The 22,467-nt window shown below is 49.3% G+C and overlaps 1 protein-coding gene across 6 annotated transcripts in view; it reads right to left on the bottom strand.

Moving 5' to 3' along the window:
• LOC119959007 (spectrin beta chain, non-erythrocytic 1-like) overlaps positions 1-22,467 on the bottom strand; it is a 295,476-nt gene that overhangs the window by 82,679 nt on the left and 190,330 nt on the right. For all 6 annotated transcript variants that reach the window (XM_038787552.1, XM_038787550.1, XM_038787555.1 and 3 more), the window contains one exon: positions 2,239-2,390. In XM_038787552.1, coding sequence (XP_038643480.1) covers positions 2,239-2,390 — 152 coding nt within the window. The remainder of the gene's footprint in view (positions 1-2,238; positions 2,391-22,467) is intronic.

The raw sequence follows: 22,467 nt of genomic DNA on the forward strand, positions 1-22,467 counted from the left end.
ACTCAAAGATGTGCAGGGTAGGTGGATTGGTCACGCTAAATTGCCACTTAATTGGAAAAAATGAATTGGGTACTCTAAAATTATTTTAAAAAAAGAATAAGACACAGCACCACCTCCTTTCCCAGACAGGCTGAACTATCTTAGCGGTCTCCAAAATTGCAATATAAATTTTCTTTTGGAAGCAGTTAGATCTGAACTCTTCACCAATGGCTATATTTGCAGACACAATCTAGGCTGAAATTCCAGCACAGTACTGGCAGAGTGCTGCACTGTCAGAGGTGTGGTTTCAGCTGAAATTCAGAAACTGAGGCTCCATCAACATGTGACAGTGGAGAGAAAGATCTCACACAGTCCTGCTTGAAGAGAAACAGGGGATCCTACCCACATCCTGACCAGCATTTGTCCATCACCCAACACCTCACAAAGACTAAAATAAATCAAACAGTCACTCATTATAATTTGGCTTTAATTTTATGGGACTTCACGACACTCAGATCGACTGCCACGTTTGCCTGTTTAACTAGGTCACGATGGAAGTGGTGGCGTTGTGGTACGGTCACTGGACTAGTGACAGGGCCTTGCTTTAGGGGCCTGGGTTTGAATCGCACCACGGCAGATAGCGGAATTTGAATTGACTAAAAACGATGACCATAAAAAAAATGGATTCACTTATTGTCCTTTCGGGAAGTAAATGGGCTGCCCTTGCCTGGTCTGGTCTACACTACATGTGATTCTAGATCCATAGCAATAGGCGGAATTCAATCAAAAAATTGGCATTTTGGGTGAGTTTGAGGAGATGTTTCCCACTGGCTTTTTGGGTGAGATCCATATCGGCGTTCACCCACACTTAGTCATTTTTTTGGTCCTTGGGGAGCTTCCACCCCGGTCTAGCCCACTCTCAGAAGGAGCAGGACCTGCCAGCGAGACCTGTTTCTCAGAGATCGGGCCGCCATTTTGAACGGGTTCCCCAATGTCTAAGTGAGCTTTTTTTTTCCAATTAGGGGTCAGTTTAGTGTGGCCAATCCACCTACATGGCACATTTTTTGGGTTGTGGGGGCGAAACCCATGCAAACACGGGGAGAATGTGCAAACTCCACACAGACTGTGACCCAGAGCCGGGATCGAACCTGGGACCTTGGCACCGTGAGGCAGCAGTGCTAGCCCACTGCACCACCGTGCTGCCGTCTAATTGAGCTGGAGGGTCCCTCACACCCCTGCCACCCACGGGCAATGTTAACCCCGCCGCACACAAGGGAATTCTCCACCCCCTCCAAAAAGTGAGGAGAGTCCGCTATGGGGTCGATGAGGGCTCCCTCCCCCACTTCAAGACTCCCCACTCCCCCATACCCCACCTTTCTGAGGCAGCTTCATACCTGTCCTTCACCCACCCCCGTCCCCTCTTTCTTGGGCACGGCCCCTCTCACCTGTGGCAGTGCCACCCAGGCACCACCAGGGTGAAAATGCCAAGAGGCCAGGGGGGAGAGCCAGGATACCTCCCTGCACACCCCTCCCAGCCTGCCAGGGGCCTCCAAACACCTGAGAGAGACCCCCCCCCCGAAAAAAAGATGCCCAATGGTTTATTTACATATGTTGATCTGCATCTCACCCGAATCTTTCAAGGCACCTCGAGCGCCGCAAATCTCTCGGTCAACGGCCTCGCCGCCACACCAAGTTAGGTTTGATGAGGTCAGTAAATCGCGGCTAATGTGGTTGACTCTTAATTGCCCCTCTAAAATGGCCTGGCAATCCGTTCAGTACAAGGGCAACTAGGGTTGGGGAACAAATGACGGCCTTGCCAGTGACGCCCACGTCCTGTGACTGAATCGAGAGGGGGAAAAACTGCTTTACCCTGAGGATATGTTAAGGTTTTTCATAAAGGCAAGTTTTCTTATCCTGTCCAGTAAAAGCAGGCAGAATTATCTCAATTTCTCTTCAGCAAAATGAAAGGAAGTTGTTTAGTTAACCTCTTGAACTTGTAATTATTTTATTCTTCCTGTGGGGAAGGTCCTGGTCGACTGCCCACGACATGATCAAAATGATCGACCCACTCACAGATCCATTATTCATCTCGCTATGCTGGGAACTGCGTTGGGAGTGTTCTTGGCTGTCCATCACACAAGACACTGGTGGGGCCTTGTGGCTGCTTGAAAGGCTGGTGACTCTTAACGCTGGCCTAAAGTTACTCTCGTCATATCGTTCTTATGATCGCCACAAAGAGGACGGGAGTTTTATACTGACCAGCTGCTCGCCCGACAGCACTTCCAGCAACCGGATCAACATCCGCCCATCCCTCAGGTCCGTGTAGAGGTCCGTGATCCGGCAGGTTACCCTCGCTAAGTGGGAGTTCACCCATTTGGTGAATGTCTTCTTCTGCACGGCTTCACGTTCGTCTGAAACACAAGGATAAAGAGAGATGCGTTGTCAAACGGGGCAGCGAATGACAGGATGGACAGGAATTGAACCCCGTGTAAGGGAGCACCGCAACTACACAGGTTGTCAGATTTTATTCTAGATTTCAGCTTCGCTTTCCCTCTCACCGCTAGTCTCAGAGTATTAAACTGAACAGAGGAAAAGAAGAATGCAGCATAGCAGTAAAGGCCGATTGCCAAATTTATTGTATCGTGCTCTGCTAAACATGAGAGGGATGAGCAGACGTTTAGCAGGTAGGTCCTGTTTTAGAGTTTAGAAGATTGAGAGGCGACTTTATTGAGACATATGGGATTCTTAGTGGGTTTGACAGGGTAGGTGTTGAGGGAATAATAATAATCTTTATTAGTGTCACAAGTGGGCTCACATTAACACTGCAATGAAGTTACTGTGAAAATCCCCTTGTCGTCACATTCCAGCGCCTGTTCGGGGTACACGGAGGGAGAAATCAGAATGTCCAATTCACCTAACAAACACATCTTTTGGGACTTGTGGGAGGAAACCGGAGCACCCGGAGGAAACCCATGCAGACACAGGGAGAAGGTGCAAACTCCACACAGACAGTGACCTAAGCCGGGAATCTAACCTGGGACCCTGGCGCTGTGAAGCAACAGTGCGACCCATACCCCCTCGTGGGAGAGTCTAGCACCAGAAGGGAATGATCTCAGAGTAAAGGGGTCGGCCACTTAAGAGATGAGGAAGAATTTCTTCTCTCAGAGGGTAGTGAATCTGTGAAATTCTTTACTTGCAGAGGCTGGGTCGTTAGGTATGTTCAAGACTGAGATACAGATTTTAAATCAGTGAGGGAATTGAGGGTTATGGAGATAAGGCGGGAAAGTAGAGTTGGAGGATTATCACATCAGATCAGCCATTGAATGGCGGAGCAGACGCGATGGGCCGAATGGCCTCCTTCTGCTCGTATATGGTCTTATGGCCTCATGGACCTCAATTTTACAAAATTGATGAGAAAGCAGCATGTGTAAAGACAGATTTTTTTTCCTAAATTACAAATACCCCTGAAACAAAACTGGAACCCTGTGCTTACTGTCCTCCATGACTTATTATACTGAGCAGCGACAATGACACAGCGGATAATCAGCTCCGAGCAAATGCTCCGCTAGAATTGAAAATATGACCGGAAGAGAATTTCCACAATGCAGGTACAATTACATTTATGTGCCACCAATTAATTGATTGATGAAATACACTGTACAAACGGAACAACAGGAAGCAAATGAACACAATGATATATTATACAGAGCGTCGATGAGGACAGATGGTGTGTTTGCTGAATAATAGATGGTAATGGATTTGATTATGTAGAATCACAGAATAGTTACACAGCACAGAAGGAGGCCATTCGGCCTATCGTGTCCATGCTAATTCTCTGCAAAAGCAACTCAGCTAGTCTTACTTTGCCGCCCTTTCCCTGTAGCCCTGCAAATCTTTCTTTATCCCAATCTCCCTCGGAAATCTACAATTGAACCTGCCTCCACCACGCTCTCGAATTATACATTCCAGATTCCAGCCACTCGCTGACTAAAAAATAACTTTCTCAATTCACCGTTGGCTCGTTTGTCGATCACCATAAATTGGTGACCACTGGTTCTTCTCGACCCTCCGGCCAGCGGGAACAGTTTCACCCCTACACAGCGTGTTCAGACTCCCCTATCAAATCTCTCAACCGTCTCTTCTCTAAGGAAAACCGGCCTAGCTTCTCCAATCTACCCCCGTCCCTCATCGCCTGCACCATTCTCAAAACTCTTCTCTGCGCCTCTCGAAAGCCTCCACATCCTTCCTCAAGTGCGGTGCCCAGAATTGAACACAATAGTACATTTGGAGGCCGACGTAGTGTTTTGTAAAGTTCCTTCGTAACCTCCTGGGCGTACGTTACAAAGTGAGTAATTAAACTGGCACCAGAGTTCTTTACGGCTGAGAGAAAAGGTTGTTGTTCTGCAGAAATTCTGCACAACAGGGATGAATGGGAAGGGGTCTGGTCCATTGAGGGTGAATGGGAAAGGGGCTGAATCATTGGGATTCTGCACATTCTCAGCGTCGTCTCCTCTGGTCTCAGTGACTTGCTGCTCAGGGCCCAGAAACAATCTCACCTCGGTAGGTGGTGCTCTTTGGCTCCGAAGGCAAGCACGCCGACGTTTCTAACAAAGTGCCGCCGGCAGCTTCAGGATTGAGGCAGCAGCATCTGTCAGAGTCAATCATTCGGTCATCTGCAAATCTCACCGCCAAACTCACACCTCAGCACATCTACTCTTCAACACAGAGCTGCCCCGCAACGTTTAACAGCTCTCTGAAGTTGGCCCATACTGTGGGTTAGTGATTCCCAGCTGCTCTTTATTACCCAAGTACACAATTTTATTACGAGTACCTAAAAGTTTAAAATATAGCCGGCGCAATTTAACCGAAAAGTCTTTTGGTGTCATTTAGGGCTAGTTTGGCGGGGCGTTTCCCGCCAGCGTTTTCAGTGAGATCCACACCGGTGTTTACCCACACTTAGTCAATTCTTTTGGGCCTTGGGGTGTTTCTCTGGGACACACCGCTGTGAGGTCACTGAGGAATCCCCCTCGTCAGGCTTCCCCCCCCCCATTTAGGGGGCACTTTATATACAACCTTCATAGAACGTACAGTGCAGAAGTAGGCCATTTGGCCCATTGGGTCTGCACCGATCGACTTAAGCCCTCACTTCCACCCTATCCCCCAACCCAATAACCCTTCCGAACCTTTTTGGACACTAAAGGCAAGTCAGCATGGTCAATCCATCTAACCTGCACGTCTTTGGACTGTGGGAGGAAACCCACGCAGATACGGGGGGGGGAACGTGCAGACTCAGCGTGGACAGTAACCGAGCGGGGAATCGAACCTGGGACCCTGGCGCTGTGAAGCTATGCTATCGTGCTGCCCTTACAATCCCTCTCATCCCCCCTTTCATGGGCATGGCACCCCCTCAGGCCCCGGCCCTTGGCAGTGCCAACCTGATACCATGGCACTGCCACTCTGCCATCCTGGCAGTGTCCCTTCCAGCCTGGCAGTGCTACGCGGGCACCTGGGCATTGCCGGGGTTGCAGTGCCACAGTGCCAAGGTTCCTGGGTGCCAGAGGGAGAACCAAGGTGCCAACTCCTCCCCTCCCCAGGTGCCGTTGGGCCTCGTCCACGTTTGTGTAGCCCAGTGCTAAATGGCGCCAGTGTGATCTCTCGCTGGGGAGCCAGTTAGTTCCCGGGAAGCCGTTAGATTGGACTTGCATCTCGCCAATGAGATGGAGATCAGTCTTAATTGGTCAATTGGTATATCGCCACATTTGGGCAGGATCCAGAAATGGTACCGAGAGGGAGCCAATTAGATCGCAAACCGATTTGCACACGGCACGGATCCCGATTTTGACCTCTCCCATTATTTAACCGGCACATCCGGATTGGCATTGGGTGCAACGAGGCCGTTAAATTACGCCCCGCATCTCTGCTGATTCAAAATGCTTCCTCCCCCCCCCCCCCCCAATACTCCCCTGTTCTGAAAGGACCGACGTACCAAACCACACCACTGAAGCAAATCATTTGCTGACCACTGTTGTTTTGGAATGTTGCGGTGTAAAACATTGGCTAGCACGTTTCTCACAACAGTGGCTGACATTCTTAACTAGCGGTAGAGCACTTTGGGCGGTCCTGAGGTTGTGGAAGGCGTTATGCAATTGCAAGTTCTTCCTTTACTCGGGTGTGGGTCGAGCCAGTCCAATAAGCTCTCATGTAAAACCCAAATATTGCCCAGCTGCCACCAGTGGCTAGCACCGACTTTCCCCATGCCGACAGTGGTACTGAGGTCAAATGAATGACTCTGCTGCCGTCCCATCAAATAACGCACCACAGACTGTGCATCGAGCCCGTCGCCGTCGGCGGCGGCGGCGGTGGTGGTGGGGGGGGGGCAGGGGCAGGGAAGGGAGGGGTGCCCGAGGGGTACAAGTGATAAAGCTGCGCACGGTATGTTCTAAACTCAGCTGGACCGCTCATCTTTTCATTCCTTTGTTCTTGGGGGGTACCTCAGCTGAGAATCAGAAAATAAAACACTGCACCATTTAGTTAGTCCTGGCGCTAGAAACGACAGCAAAAAAAAATAACTGGGTCAGCAGAATACCAAACAACAGGAGCCGTCACAGTAAAAATGAGATGTTGGTTCACCAGATAAGGATAGGATAGGATAGATGCGGGCAGGTTGTTTCCACTGGCGGGTGACAGCAGAACTAGGGGGCATAGCCTCAAAATAAGGGGAAGTAGATTTAGGACTGAGTTTAGGAGGAACTTCTTCACCCAAAGGGTTGTGAATCTATGGAATTCCTTGCCCAGTGAAGCAGTTGAGGCTCCTTAATTACATGTTTTTAAGGTAAAGATAGATAGTTTTTTGAAGAATAAAGGGATTAAGGGTTATGGTGTTCGGGCCGGAAAGTGGAGCTGAGTCCACAAAAGATCAGCCATGATCTAATTGAATGGCGGAGTAGGCTCGAGGGGCCAGATGGCCGACTCCTGCTCCTAGTTCTTATGTTCTTATGTTCTTATAAGTAACCCCTGGCTTAGTGGACAAGCGGCTAGCACTGTGGCTTCACAGCGGCAGGTTCCCAGGTTTGATTTCCCGCGGGGTCACTGTGCGGAGTCTGCACGTTCTCCCCGTGTCTGCGTAGGTTTCCTCCGGGTGCTCCAGTTTCCTCCCTCCAGTCCAAAGACATGCAGGTTGGGTGGATTGACCGTGATAAATTGTCCCTTAGTGACCAAAAAGGTGAGGAGTTATTTAATTACGGGGATAGGGTGGAAGTGAGGGCTTAAGTGGGTCGGTGCAGACTCGATGGGCCGAATGGCCTCCTTCTGCACTGTATGTTCTATAAAAGCGGCCGATCCCTCAAAAGCCGCCAATTGAGGGGCAAACGTTCATGGCTGCTTAAGCCCGTTCCGCCAATCGCGGTCTTTTCAGAGTATTAGCTTTGATCTTTGTTTCATTGTCCTGGTGGCTTTGATGAGAAGGACGGATGTTGAAATGGATTCTGTTTACTTTTATTAAAACTGCTGCATAAACAAATAGCTGTCCTTCTGCTGAATTCAGAGCTGCCTGCGGCCATGTGTACTGTAGATAGCATCACTCCTATGCATGGCCTTGGTAGGGGCCACATTGATGCCACTGTGATAACATTACAGAGCGTTGTTTCTATGGGGGAAAGAATCCAGGTGGGACCCAAGTCTGAAAGAAAATGTCAACAGCTGCTGGAGGATTCATTCTTGGCCGGTGCACATACTGCAATTTATTTCAATTCTTTCCTCACAGCAACAAATACCTGCCCTTAACGGGCATGTGTTACAGTTCGCTAATAATAATAATCTTTATTGTCACCAATAGGCTTACATTAACATTACCATGAGGTTACTGTGAAAAGCCCCTAGTCGCCACATTCCGGCGCCTGTTCGGATACACAGAGGGAGAATTCAGAATGTCCAATTCACCTAGCAAGCACGTCTTTTGGGACTTGTGGGAAGAAACCGGAGCACCGGAGGAAACCCATGCAGACACGGGGAGAGCGTGCAGATTCCGTACAGACGGTGACCCAAGCTGGGAATCGAACGTTGGACCCCGGCGCTGAGAAGCAATAGTGCTAACCACTGTACTACGTGCCGCCCATACATGTGACTCCAAACCCACAGCAATGCGGTTGACTCTTAATTTCCCTCTTAAATGGCATCGCAAGCCACTTAATTCAAGGGCATCAAGAAATGGGCATCAAATGCTGGGCCTTGCCAGGGACTTCCACATCCCATGTAAGAATAAAAGAAGATATGTAATGGAACAAGTAAAGCTTTAATTACAACTGTTGGGGAAGGGGGCGGCGTAGCAAATTGACAAACGGCAGGTTTGCAACCGAAGACAGCAAGCACGGGTTCCTGGAGTAGCTGGAATGGCCTCGCTATGGAGCTACTGGAGGCTAAAATCATGGCAGAACGAGATGCTCTGATGCAAGTTAAGAGGGAACTGTAGGTTTCTATGGGAGGCTGAGCTGGATGGGATGAAGGGCCTATCTGTTTGTACCTCTGTGATTTCAGTGACATTGTAAGGTATGTTCTGCTTACATAATCAAAGTCAAGTGAATGTCTTGGGGTTGGAAGCAGGGAGGGCTAACCATAAATATGGGTGTACAAAAAAAGTGTGTTTACCAGGGCGTTACAAGCAAGTATATCCACATTTTACGTGTCGCACAGTCCTTTTATTGCAAGGCCATTAACAAACAACTTGCATACCTGACAATTAAAGACTTGACCGAGTTTTTTCCAATAAAGGTATTTTTTTATTGCGTTGTTGGCTTCTACAAATAAGGTTTAAGGCGTTCTCTTGCTTCAAAGTAAAGATCCAGAAATTTGTCACATAAAATCGAGGTATTCACGAGGGAATAGGGTGAGCCTTTGAAAAAACAATGTGCGGGATCATGGGGCAAAGGCAGGAGAATGGCACGAGGTGAAATGCTCATTCAGAGAGCAGGTGCAGCCACGATGGGCCAAACGGCCTCCTTCTGCACTGTAACAATTCTGTGATTCTGATTCAGGGACACACCCGGCACCCAGTAAGCAGGTCAGTACAGGTTGACATTGAGTACAGGCATGAGGGTAATGTTAAACCACCACACGCATGTAAAACATTTCAGATTTTGGGAGCCGGTGCTCATTGAGCTGGAGAATCCATAATAGTCTTTCATCAGGCGGGAAGATAATGGAAGAAACACATCGTGAGAAACTGCAGGGGTTGCAACACCAGAAGCAATAGAGATTGTATTTTCAGGCCAATGAATAAAAACTTCTTGGAAGTAGTATATGGCACAAGATGTATTCGCTGGAGAGATGTGGTTACGGCAGAGATTATGGAAACAAAAGAGTTTGACAGGGTTAAAGAGTGAAAGGTCATTTTCACACGTCAGTGGAATGGTAGCCAGGAGGTGGAGGTGAAAGGGAGGTTATGAGGTCTATTAAGATGTGGACTGCTTTACCATGGAAATCAAACGGAGCAAAAGTCAGCCTGTGAATTAGTACGTACATTTCACCCAGTAATGACAGATGAGCCATTTTGGAAACTGTGCGGCGATCATGGACTTTGAACCTAAGCCTTCCAGAGTTTGCCTAATCTGGAATAGAACCAAAGAATCCTTACAGCGCCGAAGGAGCCAATTAAGTCCATCGTGTCAGCACCGACCCTCTCCATGAAAACGAACATTGATTACACAACCGGTTCGTGCAACACAGCGTTCCAAATTCAACAAGATGGTCATCAAGGAAAGACGTGTGTCTTGTCCATTTCCAGTTCAGGGGCAACAAAGCTTTTCCATTTTTTTGCTGTTAACATGAGCCCAGATTGAGGAAAAGATCATGGACATTCACGCATAGATGCAGGACCTCCTTAGGTCCAAAACTTCCATTCCATCAAGACGTTCTGTTGACGCGTTGTTCAGCAGAGCACGTTAGTAAGCACAGAGAAACCTCATTACTTCGCAAGGGAAAAAAATAAAATTTGCACAAAGCCTAACACGTCACTGAGAAGCAAATCGAAAGCACCATCGCAATTTATTTTTGGAGAACAATCACTGCCGCCATGAGGCGAAACACAAGAAACCCATGTTAGCTCGTGGGCTTAAATTTGAGAAACCTCTGCACAGTCCTGACAAAACTCCAGCATCCCTGGGCAGCACGATGGCACAGTGGATTAGCTCTGCTGCCTCACTGCGCCGAGTTCCCAGGTTCGATCCCGGCTCTGGGTCACTGTCCGTGTGGAGTTTGCACATTCTTCCCGCGTTTGTGTAGGTTTTGCCCCCACCACCCAAAGATGCGCAGAGTAGGTGGATCGGCCACGCTAAATTGGCCCTTAACTGGAAAAAGTGAATTGGGTACTCTAAATTTATTTTTTTTAAAGCCCGGCGTCCCATTTCAGGATTCTCCCAAGGCGTATTAGTTACGGGAGTTAAATCGGGGTGGGCTTGATGCAGCAAGTGGAGAGAGCCTCGAGGCTCCCACCGCTGTTTCTAATCTGCATCAATGACATGGGGCGGGATTCTCCCGTACCCGGCGGGGCGGGACGTCCCGGCGGGACGCAGTGGCGTGAACCACTCCGGCGTCGGCCCGCCCCAAAGGTGAGGAATCCTCCGCACCTTCAGAGGCTAGGCCGGCGCCGGAGTGGTTTGCGCCCCGCCGGCTGGTGTGGACGGCCTTTGGTGCCACGCCAGCCGGGGACGAAGGGACTCTGCCGGCCGGAGCGGGACCGCGCATGCACGGGAGCGTCAGCGGCTGCTGACGTCATCCCCGCGCATGCGCAGAGGAGGGTTCACCTATGCGATGGCCATCGCGGAGACTGACACAGCCGACGCATATGAAAAGAGTGCCCCCACGGCACAGTCCCGCCCGCGGATCGGTGGGCCCTGATTGCAGGCCAGGCCACCGTGGGGACACCCACCCCGGGGCCAGATCGCCACCGCGCCTCCCCCAGGACCCCGGAGCCCGCCCGCGCCCCAGTTCCCGCCGGTAAGGGACCTAGTCTAATCTACGCCGGCGGGACTGGCAAAGAACCAGCGGGACTTCAGCCCATCGCGGGCCAGAGAATCGCCGGGCAAGGGGGGGGGGGGGGGGGGTCACTGCGAGCGGCCGCCGACTGGCGCGGCGCAATTCCCGCCCCCGCCGAATCTCCGGTGCCGGAGAAGTCGGCGGGGGGCGGAGAATCCCGCCCATGGAATCAGAAGCGTAATACAAATTAACAGATGACGCGCAACCAAAAGGCACAGTGAAATCAAAGAAAGCAGTTCAGCGATCACGATCAGTTGGATAAAATACATATGCGGGCACAATGAGGGCAGATGAGTCGAGCAAAGATAAAACCAACCCAAAACGTGATCAGTCTTAACCACATGACGGCGTGACACATGGAGTACATGCACCGCCAATACGCCCGTGTAAGTCACAAGATGAAAAACATTCTGACATCCTATGCAGAGTTGCTTTTCGTCTGAGCTATGGCCGTTAAACAAATGAATCCTGTTTAATTTTTTGAAAATGGAAGTGGGTACCAGGCAGACGGAGTAAGATCATGGCTGATCTACACTTGGCCTCAGCATGACTTTCCCTGCCTACCCCCTGCACCCTTTGACTCCCTTGTTAACCCTCAGTACAGGTAGGACAACTTCTATCAACATCCATCAGGGTCATTGTCACCTTCACAGCTGCTGACACAGTGCCTCGAGCAACAACAAACAAAACATCCCCAATTTCCATTCTTAGATTCGAAACGGAGAATGTTTGTAAACAGCAGTGGAAAAATAAAAAGGATAAAATACTGAGTTACAGTTCAGGTGCGCACCCCTAATCAGAACGGCAATTTTGGAAGGAACTCACTCACAGAAATAGAATAGAAATAGAAATAGAGAAATACAGCATAGAACAGGCCCTTCAGCCCACGATGTTGTGCCGAACTTTTGTCCTAGGTTAATCATAGAATTTTGGACACGAAGGGCAATTTATCATGGCCAGAGTAAAGCTCCCTCTACACTGTCCCCATCAAACACTCCCAGGACAGGTACAGCACATGGTTAGATACAGAGTAAAGCTCCCTCTACACTGTCCCCAACAAACACTCCCAGGACAGGTACAGCACGGAGTTAGATACAGAGTAAAGCTACCTCGACGCTGTCCCCATCAAACACTCCCAGGACAGGTTCGGCACAGGGTTAGATACAGAGTAAAGCTCCCTCTACACTGTCCCCATCAAACACTCCCAGGACAGGGGCAGCACGGGGTTAGATACAGAGTAAAGCTCCCTCTACACTGTCCCCAACAAACACTCCCAGGACAGGTACAGCACGGGGTTAGATACAGAGTAAAGCTCCCTCTACACTGTCCCCATCAAACACTCCCAGGACAGATACGGCATGGGGTTAGATACAGTGTAAAGTTCCCTCTACACTGTCCCCATCAAACACTCCCAGGACAGGTACAGCACGGCGTTAGATAGAGTAAAGCTCCCTCTACGCTGTCCGCCATTAAACACTCCCAGGACACGTACAGCATGGGGTTAGATACAGAGTAAAGCTCCCTCTACACTGTCCCCATCAAACACTCCCAGAACAATCTGCACGGGGTTAGATACAGAGTAAAGCTCCCTCTACACTGTCCCCATCAAACACTTCCAGGACAGGTACAGCACGGGTTAGATACAGAGTAAAGCTCCCTCTATACTGTTCCCATCAAACCCTCCCAGGACAGGGACAGCACGGGGTTAGATACAGAGTAAAGCTCCCTCTACACTCCCTCAACAACGTGCTGTATCCCAAACACTCCAATGGTGTAACATTTGTCCCTTTATCACAGCGTCTACCTCGAGAACGACTCTCCTAAATAACGGCGGTATTGTGCTAGGGGCCCATGTCCACCAGGGATTGGCCATGTTTACGAATTAAAACTTGTTACACAAATGACCCTTACAGCCAGGAAACAAATGATACCTTGAGCCTGGGCTTCATTTGAACCCGGTTCCATAGGTGAGAGGTCAGAGATTTGAACCCGGATCCCACAGGTGAGAGGTCGGAGCCCTAACTCCCTTCATTCCGAGTCATAATCATTTAGCACTCAACCTTTGTTACAGGTATTTACAGTTCCTGGATTCCAGCATTCTCTCACCATCATTAGAAGGTGGGTAGGTTTCAGATTTTGAAACATTTAATACTGTAGCACAAACCCACGTTAATGAGGTGAATCGAGTGACTGGGCCTTTTGTTTCTCTTGCTGGAGGATTTAGCAGGAGACGCAAATGAAAGGGAAAAGGAGAAAACAAGAACTGAATCAAAAGCCAGCTTGCTGGCGCGGCTCCGAGGGGGGACACATGATCTGGCTAAATTAGTCTATCAATGAGACTACTGACTGATAAATCCCCTGGGCAAGCCAATTAAACGTCAAACCTCCTCCTCAACCTGGCCGAGGCAGCCCGTCAGCGAACCTCACGAGTGATCTACTCCCCAAGCAAGCCAGTTCATCAGCAGATCTCCCGAGTGACACTCCCTCTGGCCAAGCCCGTTCTGTCAGTGAGCTTCCTCAGTCGGGCGGATTCTGGAATGCTCTGCTGCTTAAAACATATCGGCATCGACCTTTCTCACAGTCTGCCTGACGCCTCGTGATTGTTTTCCTTTCATGGGTTGTGGGTGTCACTGGCACACCCCCAGCTTTGATTTCCCATCCCCAACTGCCCTCGAGCCTGTGAGTGGCAGCACGGTGGCACCCTGGTTAAGTTGGCACTGCTGCCTCACCGCGCCAGGGAGCCGGGGTGAAATTCGGGCCCGGGTGCCTCTCTGTGTGTGGAGTTTGCACATTCTCCCCACCGTGTCTGCGTGGGTTTCCTCCAGGTGCTCCAGTTCCCTCCCACAGTCCAAAAGATGTGCAGGTTAGGTGCATTGGTCATGGTAAATTGCCCCTTAGTGCCCAAAGGTGTGCAGGTTACGTGGGGTTACAGTGATAGGGCGGGGGGAGTTCCACCCATTTAGGGTTATTTAAAAAACATTCAGTCACAATCAAGATTTCCCTTACTGTTTTGTCTTAAAATGGTACCCCTGTTTATTTGGACTTCTTTCTTTCAAGCTAAATTCAAAATCAGGGTGACAGGAAACAGAAGCGTCTGTGGTAATTCCCGTATCACAGTGATGAAGTACATGAATTGGCAGGTAACGCAACATAAATCCCGAGTACATTATCCAGCTGTGGCGTGCGAAGCAGAGTTCAAAAGACTCAAAGATGTTCCAAAGCAGTTTTATAGGCCAGGACAAACCGGACTTAACTCAATTCGAAAGCCTTCTTCAGCTTCAGTTTTGGGATGGCCACTCAGTCGTAGCCAACAGCTTTGACCCGACATGACTCCGCATTGCCAGCTTGACACACGCCAACCACCTCCAGCAGCCCAATCTACCCCCAATCAAACCTCCACTGGCAAATGAATCAACTTACAGCTGGGAAATCAGCCGAACGGAGCAGTCATACATGGAGTAACGCGAATAAAATAAAAACTCTTGCGCATTAAGTGGCTCAACATTGGTCGGAAGTAACATTCCAACTGAGCTAACATCGAGGATCATAAATCAAACCTCGGATCTTCTGTTCTGCAGGACTGAAGTCATGCTCGGTCTTTGTCAAATTAATATCAATGCACCTCACTTTTAAATGTCTTGGCCAGCTTCAATCTGTATGTTTAGGAGTGCAGCAGATGGAAATAACTGGGTACAGTGGTAACTGTTGTACAGATGGTCTGCTTCAGACTTTTTAAAATAAATTTGGAGTACCCAATTTTTTTTCCAATAAAGGGGCAATTTAGTGTGGCCAATCCACCTAACCCTGCACATCTTTGGGTTTGGGGGTGAGACCCACACAGAATGCAAACTCCACACGGACGGGGACCCAGGGCCGGGATCGAACCCGGGTCCTCGGCGCCGTGAGGCAGCAGTGCTGACCACTGCGCCGCCATGCCAGCAGTCTGCTTCAGACTCGAGACAAAAGTCACAACGGCTGAATTACTGGGTGGAGGCGTGGGCTTAAGTAGGGTGCTCTTTCCAAGAGCCGGTGCAGACTCGATGGGCCAAATGGCCTCCTTCTGCACTGTATGTTTTATGTTCTCTATGTCTTCACAAACTTTCTACTTCGGCTAACGAATGCCTTGGGCTGCCGTCTATGAGAACGCACCAGTTTGTGGGTAAGCAGCGAGCAGGAAGGCAGACCCTGGGGTATAATCTCTCACGCCAAGCTGGCTGTGTGCGTCTATCCTGACTTTAACTCCTCCGGTCCAATCGTCTAGGAGTAGGGTGTAATACTCTCCAAATAATGTCAATGGTAGAATTGGTGCTCACCGTTGCTTTTCCAAAAAGTAGAGGCAAAACATAACAGCTTCATGTTCAATATGTGCACACACTCTTTTGACCTAAAGCGGAATGCAGTGAGCACCTGTTTCCCTATGGGGTTACAATTTCTGGCACAAGACACCTTAATTTCAGTTTTCTCTGTTATCAAAAATACCCTCACCAGATGCACACCAACAACTCAGTCGATAAATAGTTCTGAGCCCCCGCCCCGACACTCGGCAATGTCACCACCCAGCAAAACATTGAGCTGGACAGACCTGGCTTGTGATTTGAGACGAGGAGGCTGATCACAATCTCACCAGCAACTGGAGCAGGGACAGTGTCCTCAGACCACGCATGCTATCTGTTGAGGCCTGACTAGGAAGTGGCTCTGTGTAAATAACAAGGCAGGGCTGAGCTCAGCTGCGATGCTGTCCAGAGTCAAACTACGCGCTGACTCAGTCTCGGCACACCGAAACACACACGGTTCATTCAGGGCGTGACACAGGAGAACAAGAAGCCGCCATGGAAGTCCATCCCTCGAGTGAGTTAGTGCTTTCAGGTGGCTGAGGGACAGGAAGAACTGCAACCCCCATTGTACAACACGCTAGTTAATACTGGGTCAATGTAAAACATACTCCTCGCTGCATCACAGACAAATGCTATTGACACAACACAAACCTTAAACAAAGGACAAATTCACCCCCACAAACATCAAGGAAATGCTGGGGGGCTTTGTCATTCCATTTCGAATCTTTTTTGTTGAAAAGTTTTCAGAACAATGAAATAGCTAACTTTGTCTCATTGTTTATGGCGCACAACAACACTGCTTACAGGGGCAAAAATCTGATAAATTGCAACAAGCGCACTTCTCATTGGGAATCTTGAATGGCAATGAGTGCACACCTGTTTGCCAAAGGGCTTGGCTCAATAAAAGGCAGGGCAGAGCTTCCTGAGGGAGTCTCACGTTACAGACGGGAGCTGTTTTTGTTCAAAAATGGTCTGTTTAACAATGCAGGGTGCAAACAGGAACTGAGCTATGCTATGGGTCAAGAAGCTGACCAGCTCCGTGGGGTTTCAGCATGGTGGGTCCAGTCACAAGCTAGTCCAATTTCAGACAGGAAGGTAGTTATTATAATAATAATAATAATCCTTATTGTCACAAGCAGGCTGACATTCACACTGCCATGAAGTTACTGTGAACATCCCCTCGTCCGCCACATTCCGGCGCCTGTTCGGGTACACAGAATTCAGAATGTCCAATTCACCTAACAAGCACGTCTTTCGGGACTCGTGGGAGGAAACCGGAGCACCCGGAGGAAACCCACGCAGAACGTGCAGACTCCGCACAGACAGTGACCCGAGCCGGGCATCGAACCTGGCGCTGTGAAGCAACAGTGGTACCCACTGTGCTACCATGTCAGGGCCTGCTGGGGTGGTCGATAACCCACGCGTTGGCACTACTCGGGAGTAGGGAGTTCTGCCTGTAGCCTGGCCAACAGTAATCCCTCAACAAAAACTGACAACGCCCAATTGAGGACAATCAGTCGAACACGTAACGTTGCTCATTTACACTTGCTAGAATGCACACCATACACGGGGACCCGTTCTCCACAAACAAACGGAATATGTCCAAGGCTTATGCCTTCTTTGAATTACCCAGATGCTTGGGGAGTTTTTTTTTAATTCAGAGTACCCAATTCATTTTTTTTTCAATTAAGGGGCACTTTAGCGTGGCCAATCCACCTAGCCTGCACATTTTTGGGTTGTGGGGGCGAAACCCACGCAAACACGGGGAGAATGTGCAAACTCCACACGAACTGGGACCCAGGGCCGGGTCCTCGGTGCCGTGAGGCAGCAGTGCTAACCACTGCGCCACCGTGCCGTCCAGGAATAATTTTAAATGAAAAGGTCAGGTGCTTCAGTACATTGTAGAGCAGCCAGGCGACAGCATAATTACCTCCGTCTCCCTGTACCATCAGTGGCTTTTAGGTGGGTGGGTTATTGCAAATCACTCAGCATTGTGAAAGAGAATCACATTTCCACATTGCTAATACCCACATTCTTCCACACCTGGTTCATTATGTTTTAAAGCAATTGTGTAAAGGTAAAGTAGCCAAAGTAGTCCTTTCACTACCATGCCACCCATATACCTGACTCATCATCTTGTATGTTTTGGAGAATTTGTTGCTAACATCTGGAATCTAGGTTTGCATTCATATTGATCAACCAACAAAAGACATGAATCACACATGTAGCCACACACTATGCATGTGGAACTTTAAGAGCCATGTGGCAGGTACAGATTCGGTGGATGTCAGTTAAAACAATAGGTTTTGCCCCTGCAATATTGCCGGGTCACCGCCTACTCTATGCCCTTGCTCTTCACCTGAAGGGGCTGAAACTCTTTGGGAGTATGGTTCTGTGGGCAGCACGGTAGCACACGCGGCTAGCACTGTGGCTTCACAGCGCCAGGGTCCCAAGTTCGATTCCCTGCTGGGTCACTGTCTGTGCGTTCTGCCAGTGTCTGCGTGGTTTTCCTCCGGGTGCTCCGGTTTCCTCCCACGGTCCAAAGACGTGCAGGTTAGGTGGATTGGCCATGCTAAAAAAAAATTGCCCCTAGTGTCCAAAAAGGTTAGGAGGGGATAGGGTGTAAGTGAGGGCTTAAGTGGGTGGGTGCAGACTCGATGGGCCGAATGCCCTCCTTCTGCACTGTATGTTCTATGTTCCCAAGCCTCCTGCCTAGGTTGCTGCCCTCTCACATGCAAGCCCAGACAGTCAGATTCAACAGGCTAACTGTCCAAAGGGCAGCAGAGCTAGTCCCAATCCAGCCTTATCCCCCAGGGAAGCCTCCAGATCATTTTTCAAAAACATCAGCAGACTTTGTGGTCACATTCCCTGACACGTTATGGAACATACTTCAGGAACAACAATAGGGGAGTTGCCGGCTTTTTCATTTGTTAAGTCACAGGATGGAGGGCAATTATTTGAAGATTGTCAAATTCCCCAAAACGTATACGGGCAATCCAAATCTGGGGCTGGTTTAGCACAGTGGGCTAAATAGCTGACTTGTAAAGCAGACTGATGCCAGCAGCGTGGGTTCAATTCCCGTACCAGCCTCCCCGAACAGGCGTCGGAATGTGGCGACTAGGGGCTTTTCACAGTAATTTCATTTGAAGCCTACTTGTGGCAATAAGCGATTTTCATTTCATTTCATTCAAATGAGACGCTCTGCTGCCCAGTCCTCAATGACGTAATGTCAGGACACGTTCATGGGGCTTTAGTGATTAAAATCAGACACATTGTTGGAACATTTGGATTCCAGCCACAACTGGAACATCTGATTAGTTGACAAAGTCGAGGTTTCAGCCTTGAATAGATACCAGCCGAGACAGAGCGTGTAGCTTCTACAATCTTAGAAGCTGCAGGCTGCTGCTTTCAATGCGGCAGCAGGTACAGGATTCAAATCGATCAAGCTGAACCTGCTGAAAGAGTAGTCCATTTTTTAAAGATCAGAATTCATTTAAAATTTGCTTCACTGGACCGCTACAGATGGCAAACAATTGATTCTGTTTCCTGCGGGCAACGGAGCCAGACAAAGCTTTCAACTTGACCCATTTAGCCAAAAAAAACCTGAGTCGAAGAACTACAGCAATCAGGAAATAGTGATAGAGTAGCGAGTTTGAGTTCAGAAAGTTTGGTGATTTGGGCAGGGAGGACATTTTTGGGGGGGGGGGGGGGGGGCAAGGCGATTTTGTTAAGAAACCCTGGGTGGGGGAAATAATTTAGGAGCTGGTGTCGAACCGTTAGTGAACTGACATGGGGGGGACGGGGGGAGGGGGGCACGACTTGCATTTCTCTAGAACCTTTCACAACCGCAGGAGGTCACAGTGCACTTTCCAGCCAATGAAGTACCTTTGTGTAGTCACTGTTGCAATGTCAGTCACATGGCAGTCAATCTGCACACAGCAAGCTCCCGCGAAGAGCAATGTGGTAGCAACCAAATAATCCATTCACAGACTGAGTAATCATAAGTAACAGAAAGCACTTTAGGGCCAAATTCTAGTAACTCACTACGTTTAAGGAGAATTACATGGGAAGTTCTGATTCTAATGCATATTCACCAAGCGGCAGCATTTTATTAAGTATCCGACTGCCTTATTCAGCTTGTCGCTGAACATCTTGATAAAGAGAATGGAATTTTAATTACTTTACAATGGCTACATCGATCCCTAAACTACCTAAGCCTTCAATTTCAAGTACCTTTTAGTCAAGACAACAAATTGCATTTCCAAAGCTGAACGACCTCCCTTACGCAGGACACCTCCCGCTTATTGATGCCTTTAATAATACATTGATGCACTGGGTGATCGTTGCTGACACCCAGGGTATCAATGGGGTTGTGAGAGATTCCCATCATGAAACAAGGAAAACGCTCATCTTGTTTAGAACATAGAACAGTACAGCACAGAACAGGCCCTTCGGCCCTCAATGTTGTGCCGAGCCATGATCACCCTACTCAAACCCACGTATCCACCCTATACCTGTAACCCAACAACCCCCCCTTAACCTTACTTTTATTAGGACACTACGGGCAATTTAGCATGGCCAATCCACCTATCCCGCACATCTTTGGACTGTGGGAGGAAACCGGAGCACCCGGAGGAAACCCACGCACACAGGGGGAGGACGTGCAGACTCCACACAGACAGTGAGGAGGGGGGAAAACAATTGCTCAACCCATGCTTACATTCTTCACAAACTGATCACGTCATACTGCATTCAGGAATCAACTTGGAAAACAGCCAATCAAAAAACAGGAACCAAAATCAATTACCAAAGCAAAATTAGTTTCCACGAAATTCTTACAAAACATCGCCAATCAACGCTGGTGAGGGATCCATCTGCAAGTGAACCCATCTGGCCGCTTTTCAGGTGCTCCGCGTCGAGGCAAGTCTGCAACCTACTACTGACTTCCTGCCCTTATCTCAATGCACTTTACGCACATCTATTTTAAAAGTGCAGTGATTATTATTCCACAGGCAAACAACAGGACACAGGGATAATTTCCTGCTCCGCTTCCAACAGTGCCACGTATTTTCACTATCCCCCCTTGGGCAGCACGGTAGCATTGTGGATAGCACAATCGCTTCACAGCTCCAGGGTCCCAGGTTCGATTCCGGCTTGGGTCACTGTCTGTGCGGAGTCTGCACATCCTCCCCGTGTCTGTGTGGGTTTCCTCCGGGTGCTCCGGTTTCCTCCCTCAGTCCAAAGATGTGCAGGTTAGGTGGATTGCCCTTAGTATCCAAAATTGCCCTTAGTGTTGGGTGGGGTTACTGGGTTATGGGGATAGGGGGAGGTGTTAACCTTGGGTAGGGTGGTCTTTCCAAGAGCTGGTGCAGACTCGATGGGCCGAATGGCCTCCTTCTGCACTGTAATTTCTCTGAATCACTGGGGCAGGTTAAGGGCCCCCAGCTTCTTGTTGCAATTAAAGGGATGGTGTGACTGGACAGCGGCAGTTTCTCAATACTGCCAAGACGACAGACGTTAGATGCCTCACTGCCTCGCACAAAAACGTCACTGCGCAACGCATCGTCCGAATGTTTCTGCCTCTCGGGTACAGATGGTCGATTTATCCCATTCCTCTTAAATATGCAGTTATTCATATTAATCATGTTCTCCCAGGAAGAACGAGTGCAACCGCCCAAACATGATTATGCTCCGGAAAGATAATAATTATCAGCCGTCGCGACTCTTTCTCGTCCTCTGCCTCGCAGTAACTGTGAAATAGCAGAGAAGGGCCTCAATCCACTGAAGGCGGTTCCGTGGTGAAGGAGAGGCTCCACTGGTGGACACGCAGGAGACCACCAAGGTTGCAAAGAATAAGAGACAGGACATGACAATTTAGGGGTCATGGAAAGAACAAGTTGGACAGCGAACAGTGTTGTTTCCGAGGATGTATGTTTGCTCCAAGTACACAAAGTAAACTGCAACGTGATATGTGCTTGGGTATTGTGAACAGTTGACAAAGAGTGAGTCGACCTCAATGGGATAAAGAGGAAAGAGCCTGGGGGGCAGGTTCAATGGTAGACAGGACAGCCAGTCGGAAATTCAAGATTACGGTGACACAGCTCTATCCACTGTGCCTTTTTGTTTATTCCAGCATGGGATCACAGCACGGGCAGCATTTGCTGCCCAATCCCAACTGTGCTGGAGACGGTGATGGTGGCGAACCACTTCCTTCGACTGCTGCAGTCCACCTGGTGTAGGCACACCCACCGTGCTGTTAGGAAATTAATTCCATATTTTTGGCCCAGCATCAAGGATCTTTATTATTGGCACAAGTAGCCTTACATTAACACTGCAACAAAGTTACTGTGAAATGCCCCTCGTCGCCACATTCCGACGCCTGTTCGGGTACACAGAGGGAGAATTCAGAATGTCCAATTCACCCAACAGCACGTCTTTCGTGGACTTGTGGGAGGAAACCGGAGCGCCCGGAGGAAACACACGCAGACACGGGGAGAACGTGCAGACTCCGCACAGACAGTGGCCCAAGCCAGGAATCGAACTGGGTCCCTGGCGCCATGAAGCAACAGTGCTAACCACTGTGCTACCGTGCCACCGTATATTCTCATTATCTCCACTGTTCCATCTCATTCATTCCCAGCTGTCTCTTCAGGAAATCTTGACGGATCCCCGAGATTCTAACCCCCTCCTTACTGTCCATTAGACGCATCAAATTTTCAACGGTGATGTCCAACGTTGTGCAGGGTAGGCAGAGTGGCCACGCTAAATTGTCTCTTAATTCGAACAAAAAAAATTGGGTATTCTAAATTCAGTTTTAAAAAGACCCATTTGCATTCATTTACCAGCAACCCCCCCCCCCCCCCCCCCAATGCTCCGACAGCACGCAGTCATGGATCTCGATCCTGCTGCCACGATCAGGTTGGCACACAGTGCGATCCAGATTTTGCCCCGACGCCCAACTCTCCATCCCGTCTGGGAATACGATCCAGGCATCCTGGGACGGAGAATCCCACCCAGTGCCTTTCTGAAGTTCAGGTATTCGTTCTCGTACAACTTTCTTCTTGGCATGAGATGGATTTCGCTGGCAGCCTTACTCCACGGGAGCACAGTGGGTAGCACTGTTGCT

The sequence above is a fragment of the Scyliorhinus canicula genome, chromosome 31 (genome assembly GCF_902713615.1).
Source record: "Scyliorhinus canicula chromosome 31, sScyCan1.1, whole genome shotgun sequence".
Classification (NCBI taxonomy): domain Eukaryota; kingdom Metazoa; phylum Chordata; class Chondrichthyes; order Carcharhiniformes; family Scyliorhinidae; genus Scyliorhinus; species Scyliorhinus canicula.